Source organism: Lycium barbarum, chromosome 3 (genome assembly GCF_019175385.1).
Source record: "Lycium barbarum isolate Lr01 chromosome 3, ASM1917538v2, whole genome shotgun sequence".
NCBI lineage: Eukaryota > Viridiplantae > Streptophyta > Magnoliopsida > Solanales > Solanaceae > Lycium > Lycium barbarum.
In genome coordinates this window covers 138,365,840-138,386,534 of record NC_083339.1, presented here as the reverse complement: position 1 = coordinate 138,386,534, position 20,695 = coordinate 138,365,840, and the positions used below count along the sequence as shown (strand labels likewise).

The 20,695-nt window shown below is 36.4% G+C and overlaps 2 protein-coding genes across 2 annotated transcripts; one reads left to right on the top strand and one right to left on the bottom strand.

Moving 5' to 3' along the window:
• Positions 1-1,947: 1,947 nt before the first annotated feature.
• On the top strand, positions 1,948-5,750 carry LOC132632914 (probable xyloglucan 6-xylosyltransferase 5). The gene is made up of 2 exons (XM_060349066.1): positions 1,948-3,667; positions 5,291-5,750. Exon 1 carries the CDS (start codon positions 2,274-2,276, stop codon positions 3,630-3,632), a length of 1,359 nt encoding a protein of 452 aa, XP_060205049.1. The 5' UTR covers positions 1,948-2,273; the 3' UTR covers positions 3,633-3,667; positions 5,291-5,750.
• A 903-nt stretch (positions 5,751-6,653) lies between these two features.
• Positions 6,654-7,886, bottom strand: LOC132632915 (uncharacterized). The gene is made up of 2 exons (XM_060349067.1): positions 7,147-7,886; positions 6,654-7,039 (listed from the first exon to the last, which is right to left on the bottom strand). The coding sequence occupies exons 1-2, from the start codon at positions 7,753-7,755 to the stop codon at positions 6,956-6,958; spliced, it is 693 nt and encodes a 230-aa protein (XP_060205050.1). The 5' UTR covers positions 7,756-7,886; the 3' UTR covers positions 6,654-6,955.
• Positions 7,887-20,695: the final 12,809 nt, after the last annotated feature.

Below are 20,695 nucleotides of genomic sequence, written 5' to 3'. Positions count from 1 at the left end.
ATTAATCAAATTAAGATGAATTATATATCCAAATACAAATGATTCACTAGCCCACTCAATTACTTTGGGATTTGGTGTAATATGTTCATATTTGTGTGTGTGCATTGTGCACAAAAGATTTTTAAGTGTCATAAAATGACAGAGAAGAGTTTTAGTTAGAACTAAAGCGATAACAATTGGTTTAATGAGTGAAGTGACCCAAGACATTATAAATCTCTTTGAAGATCCTTACACAATCGATGAGGATTACATGTATTTCAATAAGACAATTGGATAGAGGAGAACGAAATTCAAATAGACACTACATTCATCTCTCATTACCTTAACATTTAAGTTTGAGAGTTTTTATGATTAAGTTAAACATTATATAAGCAGCGGCAGATGAATCATGTAATTACATGTTCAATTGAACCCACTATTTTTGAAATCATAGATCTCATTCAGCTCTAGGTGAGAGAGATACGGAATGCAAACAAATTGGTCATTCAAAATGAACTGACATACTTAAATAATGGTTCTTTAATTATGATTTGAATTGCCGGTCATGCATTACTACTGTCTAGGTTTTAATAATCAGACGTACTCCCTCCGTTACATAATAAGTAACTTTTTAGGTTTTTTATTTTTATTTTAAATAAGTGGTGCTTTAGGATTTCAAGAAGAAATTGATCTTCTTGGTCATTTTTGAAATCATAGATCTCATTCAGCTCTAGGTGAGAGAGATACGAAATGCAAACTAATTGGTCATTCAAAATGAACTGACATACTTAAATAACGGTTCTTTAATTATGATTTGAATTGCCGAAAATTGAGGTTATGCATTACTAGTGTCTAGGTTTTAATAATCAGACGTACTCCCTCCATTCCATAATAATTAACTTTTTAGGCTTTTCATTTTTATTTTAAAATAAGTGGTGCTTTAGGATTTCAAGAAGAAATTGATCTTCTTCTTCCAAAATGACCCTTATTTACATAATCGACAATCATTAAACTTTTCTTTTCTAGGCATGTAATTAGGTGTAAGTTAGTAAAAACACTCATAATTTTTTAGGAGTGAGCACTTTCTTAAGCGGTGTGTATAAACCTAAAAAGTCACTTATTATGAAATGGATGGAGTAATAACATTGCAAAGACAACAAAACACTATTTTTATCATATGAAATTAGATGCTTAATTTTCACTGAATCACATTATTAATAAGCGTTAGTAGTATAATTTGATTGTTCAGATTGAAAGCTTTTAATTTTACCTTTACTAGTTGAACTCCCGTGTTCCTGAGATAATTGTGATTGTGCATGACTAGCATTTGAAATTCTATTTGTCTGAATTTTATTCACTCTACACCCATATTCCTAGATTAACGGTAAACTAAATTTCACCTTAATCTTTCAACTTTGACTTTAATTTGAAAGAGTAAGTTTTTACCTCTATTATTAGAAAGTCAAAATCTATTGGAGAATCTATTCTAGGCCCACTTGCCAGCACTAAGTGGGCGTTTGGCCATAAAAATTATTCACTTTTTTTCAGAATTTTTTTTCACTTTTTTCACTTTTAGCGTTTGGCCATAAAAATTATTCACTTTTTTCCGGAATTGTATTCCGGAATACTGAAAACAAGAAAAACTTGTTTTTCAAAAAATTTCAACTTTTTTCACTTTTTTACACTACATTTCACCAAAAATTACAATTTCAAAAATTATGGTCAAATACAACTCCAACTTCAAAAATTCCAAAAAAAAATGAAAAAGTTTTTGATATTTATGGCCAAACGGGCCCTAAATCTATCTTACTATTTCTTGATTTCTTCCGCGGAGCGGTGGGTATGAAATAAAATGAACTTAAAGACTAGATCGTTGTGATCCAAAAAAAAAGAGAGGACTCATTTCATCATTTGAAAAACATGCAGGGGGGTATGACTATTTAAATGTTAGTTGCAACAAACTGAGGAAGAAAGAACATGGGCTTCATAATAACGCGTTAAATCCAGCCCGTAAACAGCGGCATTTTGAGTAATAAACTAAACTCAAACAGAGGCACAAAAGCTAAATTAAGGAAACAAATCATTACAGCACTAGTAATAATTTACTGTAGTTTCCCCAGAAAAACTACAGTCCAACGTCGGTGCTTGTCTCTTCCTATCTGTCTTCTATGCTTTTCTTTCTTCTTCAGTAATCACACGCCTTTGACTCCCTCATGTCACACTATTTTCCTCTCCTCTAAAACCCCATTACCCAAATTTCATCTCTTTACACAAAAAATAGGGAACTGGAATTAATGGGTCCAGAGAAAAGACCTGGTGGAGCACTCCCTACCACCACCGCCACACTCAACGGCGGCACCGCCACTGGCCGGAACACTTCCATCTTACCACGTGGCCGACAGATCCAACGTACTTTCAACAACATTAAAATCACTATCCTTTGTGGCTTTGTCACTATCCTTGTCCTACGTGGCACTATTGGTTTCGGCAACCTAGCTTCCTCAGGACCTGATGCCGAGAACGCCAATCTTATCGAAGAGACTAACCGGATCCTAGACGAGATCCGATCCGACAAGGACCCGGATGACCCGGTGGACCAGTCGGGTAGTTTTTTCAGCCTTAATGAGACTTACAGTTTAGGCCCGAAGATTACTACTTGGGATGAAGACAGGAAACTATGGCTTCAGAAAAACCCTGAATTTCCTAGCTTTGTTCAAGGTAAGCCTCGTGTTTTGCTTGTTACGGGTTCACCGCCAAACCCTTGTGATAATCCAATTGGGGATCATTACTTGTTGAAATCTATAAAGAACAAAATTGATTATTGTAGGATCCATGGGATTGAAATTGTTTATAATTTAGCTCATTTGGAAAATGAAATGGCTGGGTATTGGGCTAAATTGCCGTTGATTCGTAGGCTAATGTTGTCGCATCCTGAAGTAGAGTGGATTTGGTGGATGGATAGTGATGCTTTATTTACTGATATGGTATTTGAGATCCCTTTTTCTAAGTATAAAGATCACAATCTTGTTATTCATGGTTACCCAGATCTATTGTTTGATCAGAAATCATGGATTGCTGTGAACACTGGTAGTTTTCTTTTTAGGAATTGTCAGTGGTCACTTGATTTGTTGGATGCATGGGCACCAATGGGGCCTAAAGGTCCTGTTCGTGAAGAAGCTGGGAAGGTTTTGACTGCTAATTTAAAGGGTAGACCGGCATTTGAAGCGGATGATCAGTCTGCATTGATATACTTGCTGATTTCACAGAAGGATCAGTGGATGGACAATGTGTTCATTGAGAATTCCTACTATCTACATGGATATTGGGCAGGGTTAGTTGATAGATACGAGGAGATGATTGAGAAGTATCATCCGGGTTTGGGCGATGAGAGATGGCCATTTGTGACACATTTTGTTGGATGCAAGCCGTGTGGGAGCTATGGAGATTACCCTGCTGAAAGGTGCTTGAAAAATATGGAGAGGGCTTTCAACTTTGCAGATAATCAAGTGCTTAACTTGTATGGGTTTAGACATAAGGGCTTGTTGAGCCCTAACATCAAAAGGATTAGGAATGAAACTGATAATCCGCTGCAGTATGTAGATGAGTTAGATGTTCGACATGCAAAGCATGAGAGCATAGAAACTCAGAGCTAGTGGCCACACCAGCTTCTGCACATAAGAATCTGCAGGTATATGAGAACATCATTTTGGTTTGTTGAATTTGTAGGTTAGATCTGTAACACACTCAGTAATGTAAATATGTCATAGCTCCTTCTGCATCATGCTACCTCTTGAACCAGAATAACCGTAGCGCATATCCTAATTGTGTTTCGGTCATTCTTGAATAACTTGTACTCCGAATATGTTGATGAGATTTTAGTTTCTCATTAGTTTTGATGTTTACCATAACTGTTAAATTGTTGATGCACAATCACTATTCATTTCTTTTCTCCTCCCACATCGCCCTATCTCCTTTTAGATAGTCAAGCATAGTACATGGAAACTCCAATTTGGCTTGTAGTTGAATGTCTGACATTAGCTTTGGTTCTGTGCTGTTGGGTTTTCCAAGTAGTTAAATGTGTGTTAATTGGCATAACTCTAGCAGGGCCCTTTTGTGAAAAGACCTTTTAGCTTCACAACCCCAAATAAAAAAAAAGGGAGGGGAAGTGTAAAAATGGAATTTCTTGTAGAAAATGCTTTGTTTAATTGCTAGATTGATGTTGACATATCAGGGTTGATTACTTTTTCTCTCTGTAAACTCTGCTATGTTTGTGAGTTGGGAGATTGAGAATCTTGGCAGTTCTTCCTTCTCCTCTTTACTCTGAGGTGGGGCATCTTCTAGTTGGTAGTATTGATGACTTGCCCTTAGCTCTCATGAAAAGCATGCATTACCTTAGGCTTGGGCCCTGGTGTGTGTGTGAGGGCGACTGGTCTAGAGGACTGTTTTTATTGAGAGTGTGGATTAGCATGTCTTCGAATTAAAATGTTTTATATCGCCATTCGCTTGTGGTCTATTTTGATTGTCTTTTCTTATCATAAGGAGGAGGATTGTGGTAGGTTAAAGCCACAGCATAGAACTGGTTAGTATGTGATGAATCCTCACAAATACACTATATAGATATAACCTATCCTAACTAGATTGAGATTGAGGCATAGTAATTGTTGTTTGTTTTCTTCTTATGAAGTATCTGCTTATGGATAGCACATCAAGACATCCACCAGAAATTATTGGCTTATCTAGTTCATCATTAGATTTTGATTTGATCTTTATCTTTATCTTTCGACTTCAATCTTATATTAGTAACTGTATTAATGTGCTAATTAATTTTCCTGTGATAATGTGCTAATTATATATATATATATATATATAGAGAGAGAGAGAGAGAGAGAGAGAGAGATGTAGCCGATGTGTTTTAGAAATCAATTAGTTCGTCTAGCAGATTGGTCTAGTCAAGCATGGCAAATCATTTCAATGATTTTTTGAGTCACCTCGTATATAGTTGAGTCCCTCTGTTTTATGTCTACACTCTAAACTATATGAACAACTACTACGCGTCAGTCCCATACAAGTTGGTCTGGATTTGGTTTTAAGGCGCTGCATATTAACTGTCATGCAAATCCATTGAAACTGAAGATACTGCTAGTCTAGACTTTCTATTTCTGAAGCTGTTCTCTCTACTGCACCATAGTGTCAGAAGTAATAGACAGAATTTGTTATTTTCATACACTATTTGTTATTCGTGGTCTAAACATTTCCCAAGTTTCTTGACCTTTTACCGTCCATAATAACAGTATTTATGGATCTTCCACAGGGTGCGACAAAGGTTTTGATCTGTTTTGGATGAGAATGGCACTCTTGGAATGAAGTGCTCGTGCTTCTTCTGGTACTTTGGTGGTCAATCCTTGCAACATGGGGATTGGAAATGCGTTTTATTTTTCTCCCACGGATGAAGTTTGTGTTAGGTTTCTTTATTTCTAGCAACATTTTAGTTTCTCAGCAAGATGACTTTTGAACTGTATGAATGATGTGCTTGGAAAAGAAAGCTGAAATCAAATAGAATGAATAGAATTTTTCTAGATAGCTTCAACATAAGTACTCACTCTCAACCTCCAGCACTGGGAGGTATAAGATGTGATCACACTTGTAAAATTGCAATTCTTGGTCGTTTTTTTTCTCTTTTGGTTAATGATTTTTTGATATATGATAGTGGACCATAAAGTTGTTATTTGAACTTGGAAATGTACCAGTATTAATACACCTTTCATTCTTCAGCCTTTTTGTCAAAGTTTGACTAGTTCCATCATATTTCCACAAGCTCTGCACAAAATTATCATTTACAATGCCATTACATAGAATCGTTGGAGCAAGGCATTCACATATATATCAATATATCATCCAATATTCCTGTCAACGTGGTTTTATACTTTGCAGTTGATTGATGTCGAATAATCAGCCAGTCTCTTTCAATTTTTCCTCCATTCATTGTTCGGGAGTTCAGAAATGGGACATTTCATGTACAGTACTATCTACGTGTCTGAGCTGTGTTTGGGGAAAACGGAAAACAGAGGAGAAGAAAAAAACTTAAAATACAATCACCCCCTAGCATTAGAAAGCTACTGAGTTTGACGCCGAAGAACCAGATTCAGGCCATCCACTTTAGGATGGATAGAGTACTGGCCAGAAGCCAAGGACTAGCAAATAGTACTTTTCTTCCCTGGTGATGGTGTAGGTATCATTTTTAACAAACTATATAATTCACAGTCAATTTTGTTCTTCCTCATTGTTGCACGACTCTCCTAGTTGATTCTTAAAAGCTGTTCTTTGTCACAATCTTAGATTGCAGGTTTTCCAATAAATGGGATATCCTTAAGATACAGATCTGTTTACAGGATGTACGTTAAACAGAAAGATAATAGTAGGCTTTAGCCAACTACAATGAGTTCCAGCCTTTGTCGCCTCTTGGTAGAGTGAGTCGACCTAGCAAACGACCAGGACAGAGAGCCAACCAGTTCAGTTGCATAAGGTAATGAGTCTAAAGGAAGGATTAAAGTTGAAAGCGATAAGGGAAAGGTCAAAGTGAAAGGAATGGACTGGCCTAGAATTAATAGTGAGCGCAGACCCCTGCTTATAGATATTAGATCAAGGACTTTTTCAGGTCCCAGGTGTTATATCTGTGGAATAAAAGGACAGATGATGCTTAGCTAGCAGTCACATCATCGGCCATTTGCATATATTGTTAACTTGGAGATTCAGAGTTGAGTATCTAGACAAACAATGAAGCTGATACAGTATATTCGTAAGAATTGAGTTCCAAACTACGTAATACACAATATGTTAATGGACTTAGGGCATCCTCATAAATGTCAATCATCATTCTACAGAAAGTCCATATTGAGCATGATACCGATGAGTGTGCCCATCATCAGTAGAGTAGCTAATAACCATTGTCCCATACTACTACATATACTAATTTCAGCTAATTGTTGGGCAGATTACGTTTGTGCATAGCCACAAATACCTGATTCATCTCTGCTATTTGACTTAGAAGTTGATTTATTCTCTGCAGAAGAAGAACAATCAGGGATTATAACACAATAATAATGTAGTTAGATATTGGAACTCATTAGAAACTTAACAATGGGATTTTTTTGCAAACACTTGACAGACCTCATCTTTGGCTTTAATGGTGCGTCTCAGTTGGTCTTTACTCTGTTCTCTAATCAATCTCCGTCGCCAACGAAAATACCCTAACATCACAAGCATTGCCGCCATTCCAAACGGTGAGAAAATACTCATTACAGCCCTTCGAGAAAATATACCAATGCCGTTGATTCGAGAAAACAACACTTGTAGTCCCATATTCCACCATCTCCCTCGGTGGTTATAAGCTACTCTGGCTGGGGCCCGAGGACTATTTGGAATAGATTTTGGTGGATCCACTAAATTAGAATCTGAGGCGGCGAATGAGTAGGAAGAATCATCGTTATCTCGATTGGAAGGTGAAAATGAGGATGATGATGATAACGACGGAGATGACGGAAGCGGCGGTGAGGATGACTGGCTATGAGTTTGATTAACGGAATTTGTGGATATGTAAAGGTTCTCGTGGTTGACCGGTGGAAAAACGGCGAAGTCACTGGACGATTTATGGATCGCGAACATAGAGTAAACGGAAAGAGATTGAAAATTCCGTGTACGTTCCCATCGCTTAAGGTTTTCCAACTGGGCTTCTGTTATTGCGACTTCTTCTTCTTTATCGGGATCCGCCATGACCATTACAAGCTGCGCTTCACTTATCAGTGACGTGAGTGCGAAACACTACTTCCAAATTGACTCGCACATCAGAGGCCCCTGACAAATTCCCCTTTTTACAAACAGGGCAATTTGCACGATTGACCTTCGTTCGGGGAGGGGGCGTGGGCTTTAATTTTTGTCTCTTGATCTTTAATTTTTATCTTTTGCCTAAAATATTTTGAGGTTTTGGGTTTGAATTTTAGCTTAGTCATAAAAATTAAAAAAAATAGCAAGGCAAGGCAGATTTTCAGTTATGCCTCAAGGCAAAATCTACCATCTCCGACAGATATTTAATTTTGCCTTAAGGCAAAGTTTACCGCATAAGACAGACTTTTTGCAGAGTATTGCCTTGCAATTTTTTTTTTCTAATTGAGCGGGGTTTAAAATCAAAATCTCGAGATATTTTCTATCACCTTTTTAAGTGAAGGATTAAAATTAAAGACAAGCAATTTGAGAAAAAAAAATTAAAGACCACCCCAAAAAAGAACAATCCGCGCAAAAAAAATGTTGCAAACTCATCGTTCTATGGCCCAATTATATGTTTGCATCGGCGAAGTACACAGTCATTTGCACTTCTGTCCCCATTCGCTGTGCTGGTCTTTAATTTTTGACCTTCAAATGGACTGGCCTTTAATTTTTGTCGTCAAATGGACTGGTCTTTAATTTTTGTCCGTCAAAATTAAACTTATGCCTAGAAGAGCATAAGTTACGGATCATAATATCCACAAATTATGCCAACATCCTTAAGGAACTTATGATCCACTAAGCATAAGTTCGATTTTGAAGGACAAAAGTTAAAAACCAGGTCATTTGAAAGGTAAAAATTAAAGACAATCTATTTGAAGGAAAAACCGTGCAAGTACTTTGATTTCAAGACCCTCATTTAAGCCATAGCCAGAGTTTCTAACATTTTATAAGTTTAGCCATTTTTAATCAATTTTCAACGTGCGAGTTTTAGACATACCCGTCTGCACCAGCTAAACTTCAGACAATTTGCAAGCAAGCAATTTCAGCCATTTTTGTTGCAATTTGCAAGCAAGCAATTTCAGCCATTTTTTTGCATGAAGTTTAGTCATATAAGACTAAATTTCAGTTATTTTTGCACGAAGTTATGGTCGTATATTATTGAACTTGAGGCATGTTCCCATGTACACTTCCCATTTTTAGTATGATTCTTAATGCAATCATAACGTATACAGTATTGAGGGTGCCTGAACTCAATTTGGGCCAAATGACGAGCAGTAGCAGCAGAAGCTCATCATGCTACAATAAATTTGTGAAGAATTTTATCACCAATTTTCTCTCTAGAGCACTTGAAGATGACCCTGAACCAGTTTCAACTTTCAAAGACCAAATCCAGTACTTAAAGCTTTCATAAATAAAATAATTACTTCAAATGCATGTGCAGTACTCTGATATATCTCATTCACAATACAAAGATGTAGGCATCATTAGCATCACAATCTTTAGTCAATGAATAACTTTTCATAAAATAACAGTTTGCCTTAACAAATCTCTAATAACTTGAGCTATTAAGTACAATCATTGTTCGTTTGTTAAATACTATAATTTCTTAATGTTATGAACTGGATGTAGGTTAAATGAGGGTGTAGATTACCGAATGCAATTGCTACTTTGCCTCTAGTTGAATTCTCTATTATTTCGCATCTCGCCCGAACCGGAACTAGTGAAATAGAAAAACTTTTCAATTTTGATCAGTTTTTTTTTTTCTTTTTTCTTTTAATGTTTTTGGAAGTTAACCACCAACAACACCATCAAATTGTTATCCGAATCACGCCTTATTAGTATATACCCTAACCCTAGTAACAACTCGTTAAAGTTAACTTTCTTACTGAATTCCCACGGATAATAGGTCGTATATGCTCTCTCTTTGTTTCAATTTATTTGTCTGATTTGACTTGATACAGAATTTAAGAAAGTAAATACTTAATACTTATGCTTTTGAATCTTGTGGTTGTTAACTAAAAATACGTAGAATGTATCAAAATGCAAAACATGTTAAGTGTATAGTTGGAATTAAAAAGTTTCAAAAATAATGAAAAAGATTTTTTTATATGGTCTATAAGGAAAGTAAGGCAAATTGGGGGAGTATTAAGTAGATAGATAAGTAAGACCCAATAATTCATGAAATTTGCCCGATCTGACAGTCAGAGCGGCATATATCCATACATACATCGGGTGGGTGAAATTGGGCCATCGCTGGGCCCCTATCTGGGACTTGTGCATCTTGCAAAATGCTTGATTCGACATTCAGAATAAATAAAAATTGACACGGGTCTATTCAGTTCTTAAATTCAATCCCACCAACTTGCAAGTTCGCAATGATTAAGTGACAAATCACAAATCAAATATCCGAGTTGGTACTTTTTCTTTTTTCATTAGAATTTGTGTACTGGAGTATTATGTTTAGTGCAGTCTGAAGAGTTCAGCATTCGGCGTTTCATGTTTTTTACTTCTCAGTTTAGTGTTTCAAATCCAAATAGGCTGTTAAACCCCCTCAATTGAAAAATAGGCCAGCGTCAATAAGTGTCAGTTGATGCGGCAGACAGAATTGGAGTTAGTTGTGGTAAACTCGCCAATTAATCAAATTATGCAACTAAACCTAACCCAACTTTTAGAAAAAAGAAAAAAAAAAATACTCTATTCAGTCCCTAAGAGATAGTAATAGAGTTTCAACTTTCAAGTATGAGAGTAAAATAATGGAGTATAATTCATGTGTTATGTGTATATCTAATCGCCAATTCTTTTTTTTTTTTTTTTTTACTAAAATTAAACCTATATAAAGATCTACAACCACAAAAAGAAATTATAGTTAAAATAATTGATGTATATAATTTGGCATATTTGTAATACAAAAATATAGTGTCTCACGGTATGGAAGAAACGAGCACACTATGAGCCCGTTTGAATTAACTTATAAGTTGGTCAAACCAGCTTATAAGCCATTTTAAATTTATTTGAGTGTTAAACCAGCTTATAAGCCATTTTAAATTTATTTGGGTGTTTGAAAAAAAAAAAAACAGCTTAAATTAAATTAAAAAGTGCTTAAAATAATTCACAACCAAGAAGTTGCTCGACCCCAACTTAATTTTTTTTGGCTTGAAAGCTATTTTAGTTTGACCAACAACTTCATCTTTTTATCCCTTATATATTCTGTTAATTCCAATATTGCCCTTACTTCTAAAAATCCTTTAAGCACTTTTATCCAAATACGTAACTATTTATTTATAAAATAACTTTCAGCACTTAAAAATTTGATTGGACATCACATCACAAAAAAGTTGTTGAAAACAAGACAAGATTGTAAATGATGCTTGGTTTGTTTTGATAATAAATCAAGCCGCGACAGGCAACTCTTAACCAATTCCTAAAGTGCTTGAGACTCGACTAAAAGTCGTAATATTTGCATTGCTTTCGTTGTCTGCCAGAACTCTAGACTGCACATATTAAATCTCGACATTGTAGGTTTTATTTGTGGCCGTCCTCCCTATTAGGTGTCCCAATTCAATCTGTACAAAGTTGTCTAATTTAGCTTATTAAATTTTCATGAGTCCAAATTTAAACGGGTCGACTAAATATACTTGTTTTTATTTTATTTTCATTCGGTACTCGATATTCACTTTGGGTCTCATTAATATCTGGAGGGAAGAATCCAAGGGTAGCCTGATGATTAAGGGACATGGACACTGTCAACAGGGTATGATTCTTTTTTATCACCCCGGATGATCTTGATTAATCCATATTTGCGTCGCGTAACTCAGGGCTCAAATCTAAAATCTTTGATTAAAGGTAGAAGAATCTTATTCATCCTACCACAACCCTCGGTGATACACTAAAATATTTTTTTATTGATGAATCAGCTTGAAAATTAGTTAATTAATTTAACAACAATTTTGGGTAATTTAGACTGTATATCAGGGAGCTAAACTGATCCATAAGGCAACTTAGTTTTGTTGCGTTTTTGTTTCTTTTCTAAATTTTTACGCATAAAAACACACACACACAGTGTAAGGAAAATAATAACCTTTCTAGTGGTTTGTGATTAGTTATGCTAATAAGGAAAAATGTAAATGAAAGAACAATTTCAAGTTAAGCGAGTTGAACTATTTTTGTAAGCTCAAATCGACACAACAATTTTTATATAGTAAGGCTGAGCGGCATGTATTTCCACGGTGCTCGTTTTTCTAAGTATGAAGCGTGGCTAAGTGATCCAACTCACATTGGGCCTAGTGCCCAGGTGGTTTGGCCAATAGTGGGCAAGAAATATTAAATGGTGACGTAGGCGGGGGTTTTCCGAGAGATGGGAAATGAAAACGATTTTTCCCACACGAAGTTTGTGAATAAGTGATTGTCTGATAATGGGTAAGACATATCCGTCTTTTTGCTAAACAGGATGGATTAATTCATAATTCATTAGATGCTTTTTATGAATATCAACTAAGTATCATAAGTAATTGCTCCCGGTTGTTCAATCATTTGATAACCAGAGTCATTCTTTGATAAATGATCACTATGAGTCAGAATCAATAGAATTTGATCAATCCTATTTTCTGTCGTTAAGGTGGAGAACTGAACCAAGTATTCTCTTTCTTCATCAGCAATCGAATCACTGTTCGCAACCCAGGATTCTATTTTATCATTAATCCAATCCCTGTTCAAGTTTTTTCTTTTTCTTATCAATGAATAGATCTCTTTACGACTCTGTTATAATTTTGAAGGAAAGAGAATAAAACAAAATAAAAAATTCATGTTTTTTCTCTTTGGACGGATTAGTTTGATGAATTAGGTCATGATAATTTATTAATTCAATTCATTTTAATTTGCGCAAGTTTGATCTAATTCGCCTATTTGACATCGCTAAATTTGTATAGACAACTTATCCTATATTTCCATGCTCATCTTCAATCTTGATCCAAATGAATTCGATAAGAATATATTAATTTATAGCGGGGAAGAATCGCTATGCGCATGGTTCTACATCCATACAGTTTTCCATGTTTCTTTTTCACCATCTGGTGTTTTGAAAGACGATACATCAGGATTTTGTTATGTTCTTTTTTATTATATAGGTCTATGTGACAAAATTTTTTGCTTTGAGGTATTTGTTGTTAGGATCGTCAATAGCTGATCGGCTTCTTCCAATGATTCTAAGGATTCAACTCATCCTTTTAGCTTTACTTAACAAACAATATGAAAGTTAGCGCTAGCGCTATTTCGAAAAAGTTCAGTTTATTTTATCTTACATTAGCAACGTGACACCAATAAAATTACAAATCTCATTAACTCCTCCCTCGTCACCTTTCAATATTTTAGATTGTAAATAGGATTAATTGATTCTATAGTCTTCTAAATATTTATTTTTAATTCATAGCTTTTATGAGAAATTTTCAGTTTTACATGCAAGAAATTTTAAAATACCACACAAGAGATTTAAAAGGGTTATTTTCTTATATTTCTAATCAGTCATAAGAAATCATTTCGTAAATATTCATTAACTCGTAATATTCTCCGATTCGTATTATATGTGCTTAAAAGTATTTTGTCTCTTTAAAAAGACATCTTATAGCTCAAATTATAAGAATGTTTGTCTAAATTGTGATTTATCTCTTCATTAAAAACTCACATAATCAATACTCCAATAACTAGAGCAGTACTTAAGGTTATTATTTTACTTATCTCATGATATCAGAATCAGACTCATTCTCAAACATTGTTTGGTTGATGTCAGACACTATCTTATAATAATGTTGTTCATGCTTTAGATATTCGGTTGTAAATATGTAGGGAAGGTTGAGTGGATGTAGATCATGTGCTTCTATAATCTTGAACAATCTTCAAATTATGAATTGAGTTTTGGGTGGTTTATAAGAATGACTTTGAAAGTGGGTGGTCTTGAATTTTTTATCCGCTTGATCCATGGCCGAAACTTTAAATTTGACAAATTTTGATTTTCGACCGTTGAAATTTTATCTATGGGACAGTGTAGATCAACGGTTCAAAAGCACCAATTTTCAAGGTCGAACATAAATTTTCATTAATTTTTGAAGTCGAATTAGATCATAGATTCATTTTCTTCATCACTTATCGCCTAGCTGCCATATTTATCGAAATGCTTTGGTTCCTACTCCAAGGAAAAAATTTATATGCACTAATGACTCAACCGTACTTACTTGGCAATTTTCACTTGGCCACTTCAAAAGAGTTGTAATTGCGAGGTAGGTTACGGATGACAGTTTTTGTTGATGCTCCCAAGAGAAACACCCAAAAGCAAACAACACTACATGAATTATTTTTCCACAGAACATGAATTAATCCTGTAATGATCCAGCCTAATAGAATATCTAAAACAATAAAATGCCTTCACGGGGGTTCGATATCGAGCTTAGTAGCTCAATCATGTGTTAACTATCTACTCAACGAACGGTTCAGATTAGAGTATTATTAATGATCTCTGAGGGTCCAGATTCAGCCACGTCACCCTCTGGGTTGTTATAACCGAAAGTGACAGGAGAGAGACAGCATCAGATTTTGGGAAAAGTTCTTCTCTCTCATCACTCTTTCCTCCTTCTTTCTTCTTCTCTCTCCCACGATTCTTTCTCTTCTCTTCTCCTGCTAATTCTCCTCTTCCTTCTTGTTAATTCTCACATGACAATGGTGGATTGACCCAGTATCTAGTATTATTAAATTTAGCATTTAGTTTCTTTGTATTTGCACTCAGTTTCAGTTATTAGAAATTTGAAAATTGTTCCAAAAAATACTTGTTGTTTCGATTCTGTTGGTTGTTTAGTTAAATTGGACTTAAATCATTACAATTGGTATCAGAGTAGTCGATTTTGCAGCTTGTGGGGTGAATTATGGCTGAAGGAACACGAATGCAGACTATGGATGCAAAAATTACTCAACATGAAGAAGTGCCAAATGAGTTAACTGCTGGTCAGCAAAATCAACAAACACAAAGGGGAATCCAAGGGACCTTAGAACTGATTTTAGAGAGGTTAACAGCTTTGGAAAGACCAGTTCAGAGAGGTCAATGTGGTGATATTTTGCCAAATCCAGCTCAGGAGGTTAGGGGGGTCAGACCACATGCTGTCATCCGAACTCCCCCTCCTAAATGGGAGTTACTAGGTTTTGATGGTCAAGACCCTAAGGTATGGATTAGAAAGTGTGAACGATATTTCAATCTGTATAAAACTCCAGAGAACTCTAAAGTAGAAGCTGCTGCATTATATTTGAATGGAACTGTAGAGGTGTGGTACCATTCATTGGTTCTAAGTAAAAGAGAAGTCACTTGGGAGGAATTCAAAGAAGAACTGGTTGTTAGATTCAGTGATGAGATGTTTGAAGATATAGTAGAGGAGTTTAATAAATTGAACCAAAGTGGGACTGTTGATGAATTCCTGGCTCAATTTGAGGATAAGAAGGCACACATGCTGGTTAGGAATCCCCACTTGGATGAATCTCATTTCTTGTCTAGCTTTATTGGGGCCTTGGAAGAAGACATCAAGGTGGGAGTTAAGTTGCACAAACCAACTACTCTTAGGCTGGCTATAGAGCAAGCTAAGTTACAAGAAAGGGCCATTGAGGTTGCTGAGAAAAAGGCTAAGGCAGCTGTGAAACATTTAGCCAAACTAACCACCTTCACACCATCTAAGACTCCTATGTCTAGTGCACCTAGAACTAGTGCATTTAGGCTGACACCTGAGGTATATGAGTACAGGAAAACAAATTATTTGTGTTTTAGGTGTGGAGAGAAATTTGCACCAGGACATCAGTGTAAGAAACAACAGCTAAATTCTATGGTAGGTGAACATGAGACCTTATCTGAAATTACTGAGGGTGAAGGAGGGCAAAATGATACTGATTTGATTACTGAAGGGGAGTTAGATCAAGAGGTCATGGAGGCTATATGCATGAATGCCTTATCTGGAGATAATCAAGGGGTGAACACTATCCTAGTAAGGGGAGTCATTAAGAATAGGAAAGCTGACAGTGTTGATTGATTCAGGAGCCACACACAGTTTCATTGACACCAATACTGTCAAGGAAACTGGGTATAACTCTAGCCTTTGTTCCCCAGTTAGAGTGACAGTAGCAGATGGGAACTATGTCATGACCACTTCTCAATGCAAAAGATTCTCATGGAGAATGCAAGGAAGGAAATTCACTGAGAATTTACTGGTCATACCATTAGGAGGTTGTGATGTTGTCCTAGGAAATGAGTGGATGAAGAAGCACAACCCCACTAAATTTGACCATGAGAGGAACTGTATTACCATTGGAAGAAAGGGCAACAAACTAATGTTGCATGGGATTTCTGAGTCAGGCAAACTTAGCATGATTTCTAGTATGACCATGGGTAAGGTACTGAAGAAGGGACAGACCCTCATTGCTCATCTATTTATGGTGAGTACAGTCACACAGGATGAACAGGAACCTATTAAAGCAGTAGTACAATTAAAACCTGGAGCCTTGCCTGTCAGTGTGAGGCCCTATAGGTACAACTACTATCAGAAGGATGAACTAGAAAAACAAGTCAAGGAAATGCTTACTAATGGAATCATACAACAAAGTTAGTCTCCATTTTCATCACCAAATCTACTAGTTAAAAAGAAAAATGACACATGGAGGTTTTGTATGGATTATAGGGGGTTGAATGAGATCACAGTCAAAGATAAGTACCCCATCCCAATTGTTGATGATTTGTTAGATGAACTGCATGGTGCTGTGATATTCTCTAAGGTAGATTTGAGAGCTGGTTATCACCAGATCAGAATGAAGTTATAAGATGTGCATAAGACTGCATTCAGAACACATGGGGCACTATGAATTTAAGGTTATGCCATTTGACTTAACCAATGCCCCTGCCACTTTTTAAGCTTTGATGAACCAGTTTTTTCAACCTTTCCTCAGAAAATTTATGCTGGTCTTTTTTTATGATATACTTGTATATAGTCTTTCCACTGAAGAACATGTTAAACATCTGATTGCTGTGTTTGAGACACTAAGACTGCACTCCTTATTTGCAAAAAAGTCCAAATGTTCATTTGGACAACCTAAGGTTGAGTACTTGGGACATGTGATAACTGCCGAAGGGGTAGCTACTGACCTTTCTAAGATACAAGCTATGGTGGAATGGCCTAGACCAACCACCCTCAGGGCTTTGAGGGGGTTTCTTGGGTTAAGTGGTTATTATAGAAAGTATTTGGCCAACTATGGTACTATATGCAGACCACTTACTGATCTGCTTAAAAAGGATGCTTTTAGATGGAATAGTGAGGCTGAGATGGCATTCATAGCCCTCAAATATGTCCACTACTCCAGTTCTGAGCTTACCCAACTATTCTAAAGAGTTTGTAGTAGAGACTGATGCTAGCCATGGAGGAATTGAAGTAGTACTGATGTAGCAGGGCAGACCAATTGCATATTTTAGCAAGGTGTTGTCTCAAAAGCATAGAGACAAGTCCATTTATGAAAAGGAATACATGGCCCTCCTGAATGCTATAGACAAGTGGAGGCACTACTTACAATTCAAACACTTTATAGTTAGGACTTATCACCACCGCTTGAAGTTCTTATTGGAACAAAGGGTGACTTCTGCTATTCAATAAAAGGGTATGACTAAGTTATGACTGGATTATGAAGTTCAGTACAAAAGGGGAGCTAAGGTGGCAGATGCACTTTCCAGGCAGCATGAAACTGACTCTAATTATGATCATTACAAGGGGAAACTCTTGGCAATTAACACATCTGTTCCTTCTTTGATGCAGGAGATAAGTTCAAGTTATGAAGGTGACCCTCAGGTTATGGAGATCATATCAATGGTCTCAGTAGATTTGCAGGGTCTTAGCATTTGGCACTATTCATCTGGTGTACTCAAGAGGAAAGGAAAACTATATATTGGTGCTTCTTGGGGCCTGAGAAACCAACTAATAGCAACCTTCCATGAATCTCCTCTGGGAGGACACTCAGGTCAACTTGGCACCTTCAAAAGATTATCTCAACTGTTCTACTGGCTTAGGATGAAAAACATGGTGATTGTCTTTGTATCTAGCTGTGATGTTTGCCTCAGAATCAAAGAAGAAAACATTGCATACCCAGGTCTTTTACAACCTCTTCCAATTCACAATCAAGCATGGAGCCACATTAGCATGGATTTTATTGATGGTTTGCCCAAATCCAAGAACAAAGATGTGATAGTGGTTGTTGTTGATAGGATGACCAAGTATGCTCATTTCATAGCACTTGCTCATCCTTATACTGTCTCTACTGTGGTAGAGGTGTTTTGGAAAAGAATACATTGCCTACATGGCACTCCTGAGTCAATTGTCACAGATAGGGACAAGGTGTTCCTTAGCAATTTCTGGCAATCTTTATTCAAGTTACTGGGTACTCAACTACATTATAGCACTGCATATCACTCTCAAAGTGATGGGCAGACTGAAAGAGTGAACAAATGTGTAGAAAAATATCTTAGATGCATGACTGCTAACAGGCCTAGTCAGTGGAAGCACTGGCTTCATGCTGCTGAATGGTGGTACAATACCAACTTCCATACCAGCCTACAATGCACACCTTTTGAAGCTTTGTTTGGATATTCCCCTCCTCAACTTTCACTAGGACCCCTACTTGAAACTATAGTCCCGGGTGCTGAGGATACCATCATGAGAAGACAACAGATGCAACAACTACTCAAGGACAACTTAAATAAGGCTCAGGAAAGAATGAAACATTATGCAGACAGGAGGAGAACCGACAGAGAATCCTAGGTTGGTGACATGGTCTATTTGAAATTACAACCCTACAGGCAATCTTCCATAGCTCTGAGAAGGAACTTGAAGCTGAGCTCTAAGTATTATGGTCCTTATAAAATTCTAGCGAAAGTTAGTAGTGTTGCTTATAGGCTAGAATTACCCCCCACAAGCAAGGTTCATCCTGTATTTCATGTGTCACTGCTTAAAAAGAAGATAGGAGATAGGGTGGTGGTGCAGACATTACTTCCTAGCACAGGTGATGATGGACAATTTCTGGTAAAACCAGTAGCTATTCTTCAGAGGCAGGTGGTCAAAAGGAATAATGTGGCAGTAGCTCGAGTTCTTGTGCAGTGGTCAAATCTCCCTCCTGAAGATGCTACATGGGAGGATTATCAATTCCTCAAAGCTAAGTTTCTAGATTTTGATACTTGATCCTTGAGGACAAGGATGGTTTGAAGAGGGAAGGTATGTAATGATCTAGCCTAATAGAATATCTAAAATAATAAAATGCCTTCGCGGGGGTTCGATATCGAGCTTAGTAGCTCAATCATGTATTAACTAACTACTCAACGAACGGTTCAGATTAGAGTATTATTAATGATCTCCGAGGGTCCAGATTCAGCCACGTCACCCTCTGGGTTGTTATTGTTATATCCCGTATTTCGTACATTCGGATATTTAAAGGAAGTCGTGGTAAGTTAAGGGTGAGACTATTTTCCAAAATTATTTTAATGTACAAGTTTTTCATTAGTATGGAAATATTGAGAAAGGCTAAGGGTAAAAAGGGAAATTCGCAAAGTAGTTCATGGTAATATTGTGGAAGGCGAGGGGAAAAATGGGACTTTCACAAAATATTCAAGAAGGTTTTTGAAGGGGGGCCATGTTGGCCGTGTGGCATATAATCATATGTCCACATGTTTATTTAATGGGGGCTAATTATATATATATGTGTGTGTGTGTGGACCAAAGCTTACATAACAAGATAATTAGTCTTCTTTGTTTATTTTAAGAAACTTCAAGAAAAAGGGAGAAGGGACATGTGTCCACATTCTATTTGATGAGGTTAATTATATATATGGACAATTGCTCACAAAGAAAGACAATTATTCATGAAAACTCCAAGAAGAAAACTTGGAGAAAGAAAACAAAGGCCATTCGACCATGGTTCCAAAATATGTGTCCATGGAAATTGATCAAGAAAAAATATTTTCTTCTAGTATTCCAAGCAATTGGAAGGTCCTCTTTAACATGGAGTGATTGTTGGAGTAAGCAAAGCATTTGTTGTGCAAGTTGCGAACCTAGCCGAGCAAGAAGAGATAAGTGGAGAAAGGTATGTGCTCAATCTTCTTTTACATGGGTTATGGATGATTTGTGAATGTTGTAGTATGTAGAAATGGATGAAACTCATGAAATATGTGTGCAAGGGTTGTGGCCGAATAGGGGTGTAATGATAAGATGTGATGACTTGATTTTATTTAGTATTTTGATTGTTGTGTTGTGGATTCCATGATGAAAATGAAGGTTTGATGAATTGAAATGAAGTTGGAATCATTGTGGGATTGTTGAAGAAGTTAATGTGACATTAGTATGGTTTCTTATATTTGTATGAATGATATTGCTAATGTGTAGGTTGTAAAAATAATTCATGAATTTGGAAGTGAGACATGCGTTTGGAAGATTGTAAGTTGGGTTGTTGTGATTGTATTCAATATAAGCAAAATGTTGTCAAATTATGTAAACGAAGTTACTAACGTTAGAATGTATTTTGAATTGATTGATGAAGTTGTTAATGTGTAGATTGTTGGTGTAGTTCATGAATTTGGAAGAAAGCAATGTGTTGTTGTTGTCCTTATTAAGTTTGGAAGATTTCGGATTATTGTTGATAATGTGGCCGAGTGGAATTCTCGGATTATTGTTGATAAATTGGCCGAGTTGCATTCTCGGGTTTTTTGTTGATAAATTGGCCGAGTTAGATTCTCGGGGATGGTGTATTTACAGGGGAAATGCTGCCGAAATTTCGGCAGATTATAAATGAATTCATTTGAAGGATCAAGACAAGTATATGATGATGAGTCTAATGATTATGTCAATCTTCTTGAATGTAGACTAGCGATAGCGAGCTTGGACAATTAAGTGTAGCTAATAGGACG

Bases quoted from the DNA above. Each gene is read 5' to 3' on its own strand.
- LOC132632915 (XM_060349067.1), bottom strand. From the start codon at position 7,755: ATGGTCATGGCGGATCCCGATAAAGAAGAAGAAGTCGCAATAACAGAA. The intron at 7,040-7,146 runs GTCTGTCAAGTG...CTTCTTCTGCAG, and splicing joins CCATTAAAGCCAAAGATGAG to AGAATAAATCAACTTCTAAG.
- LOC132632914 (XM_060349066.1), top strand. From the start codon at position 2,274: ATGGGTCCAGAGAAAAGACCTGGTGGAGCACTCCCTACCACCACCGCC.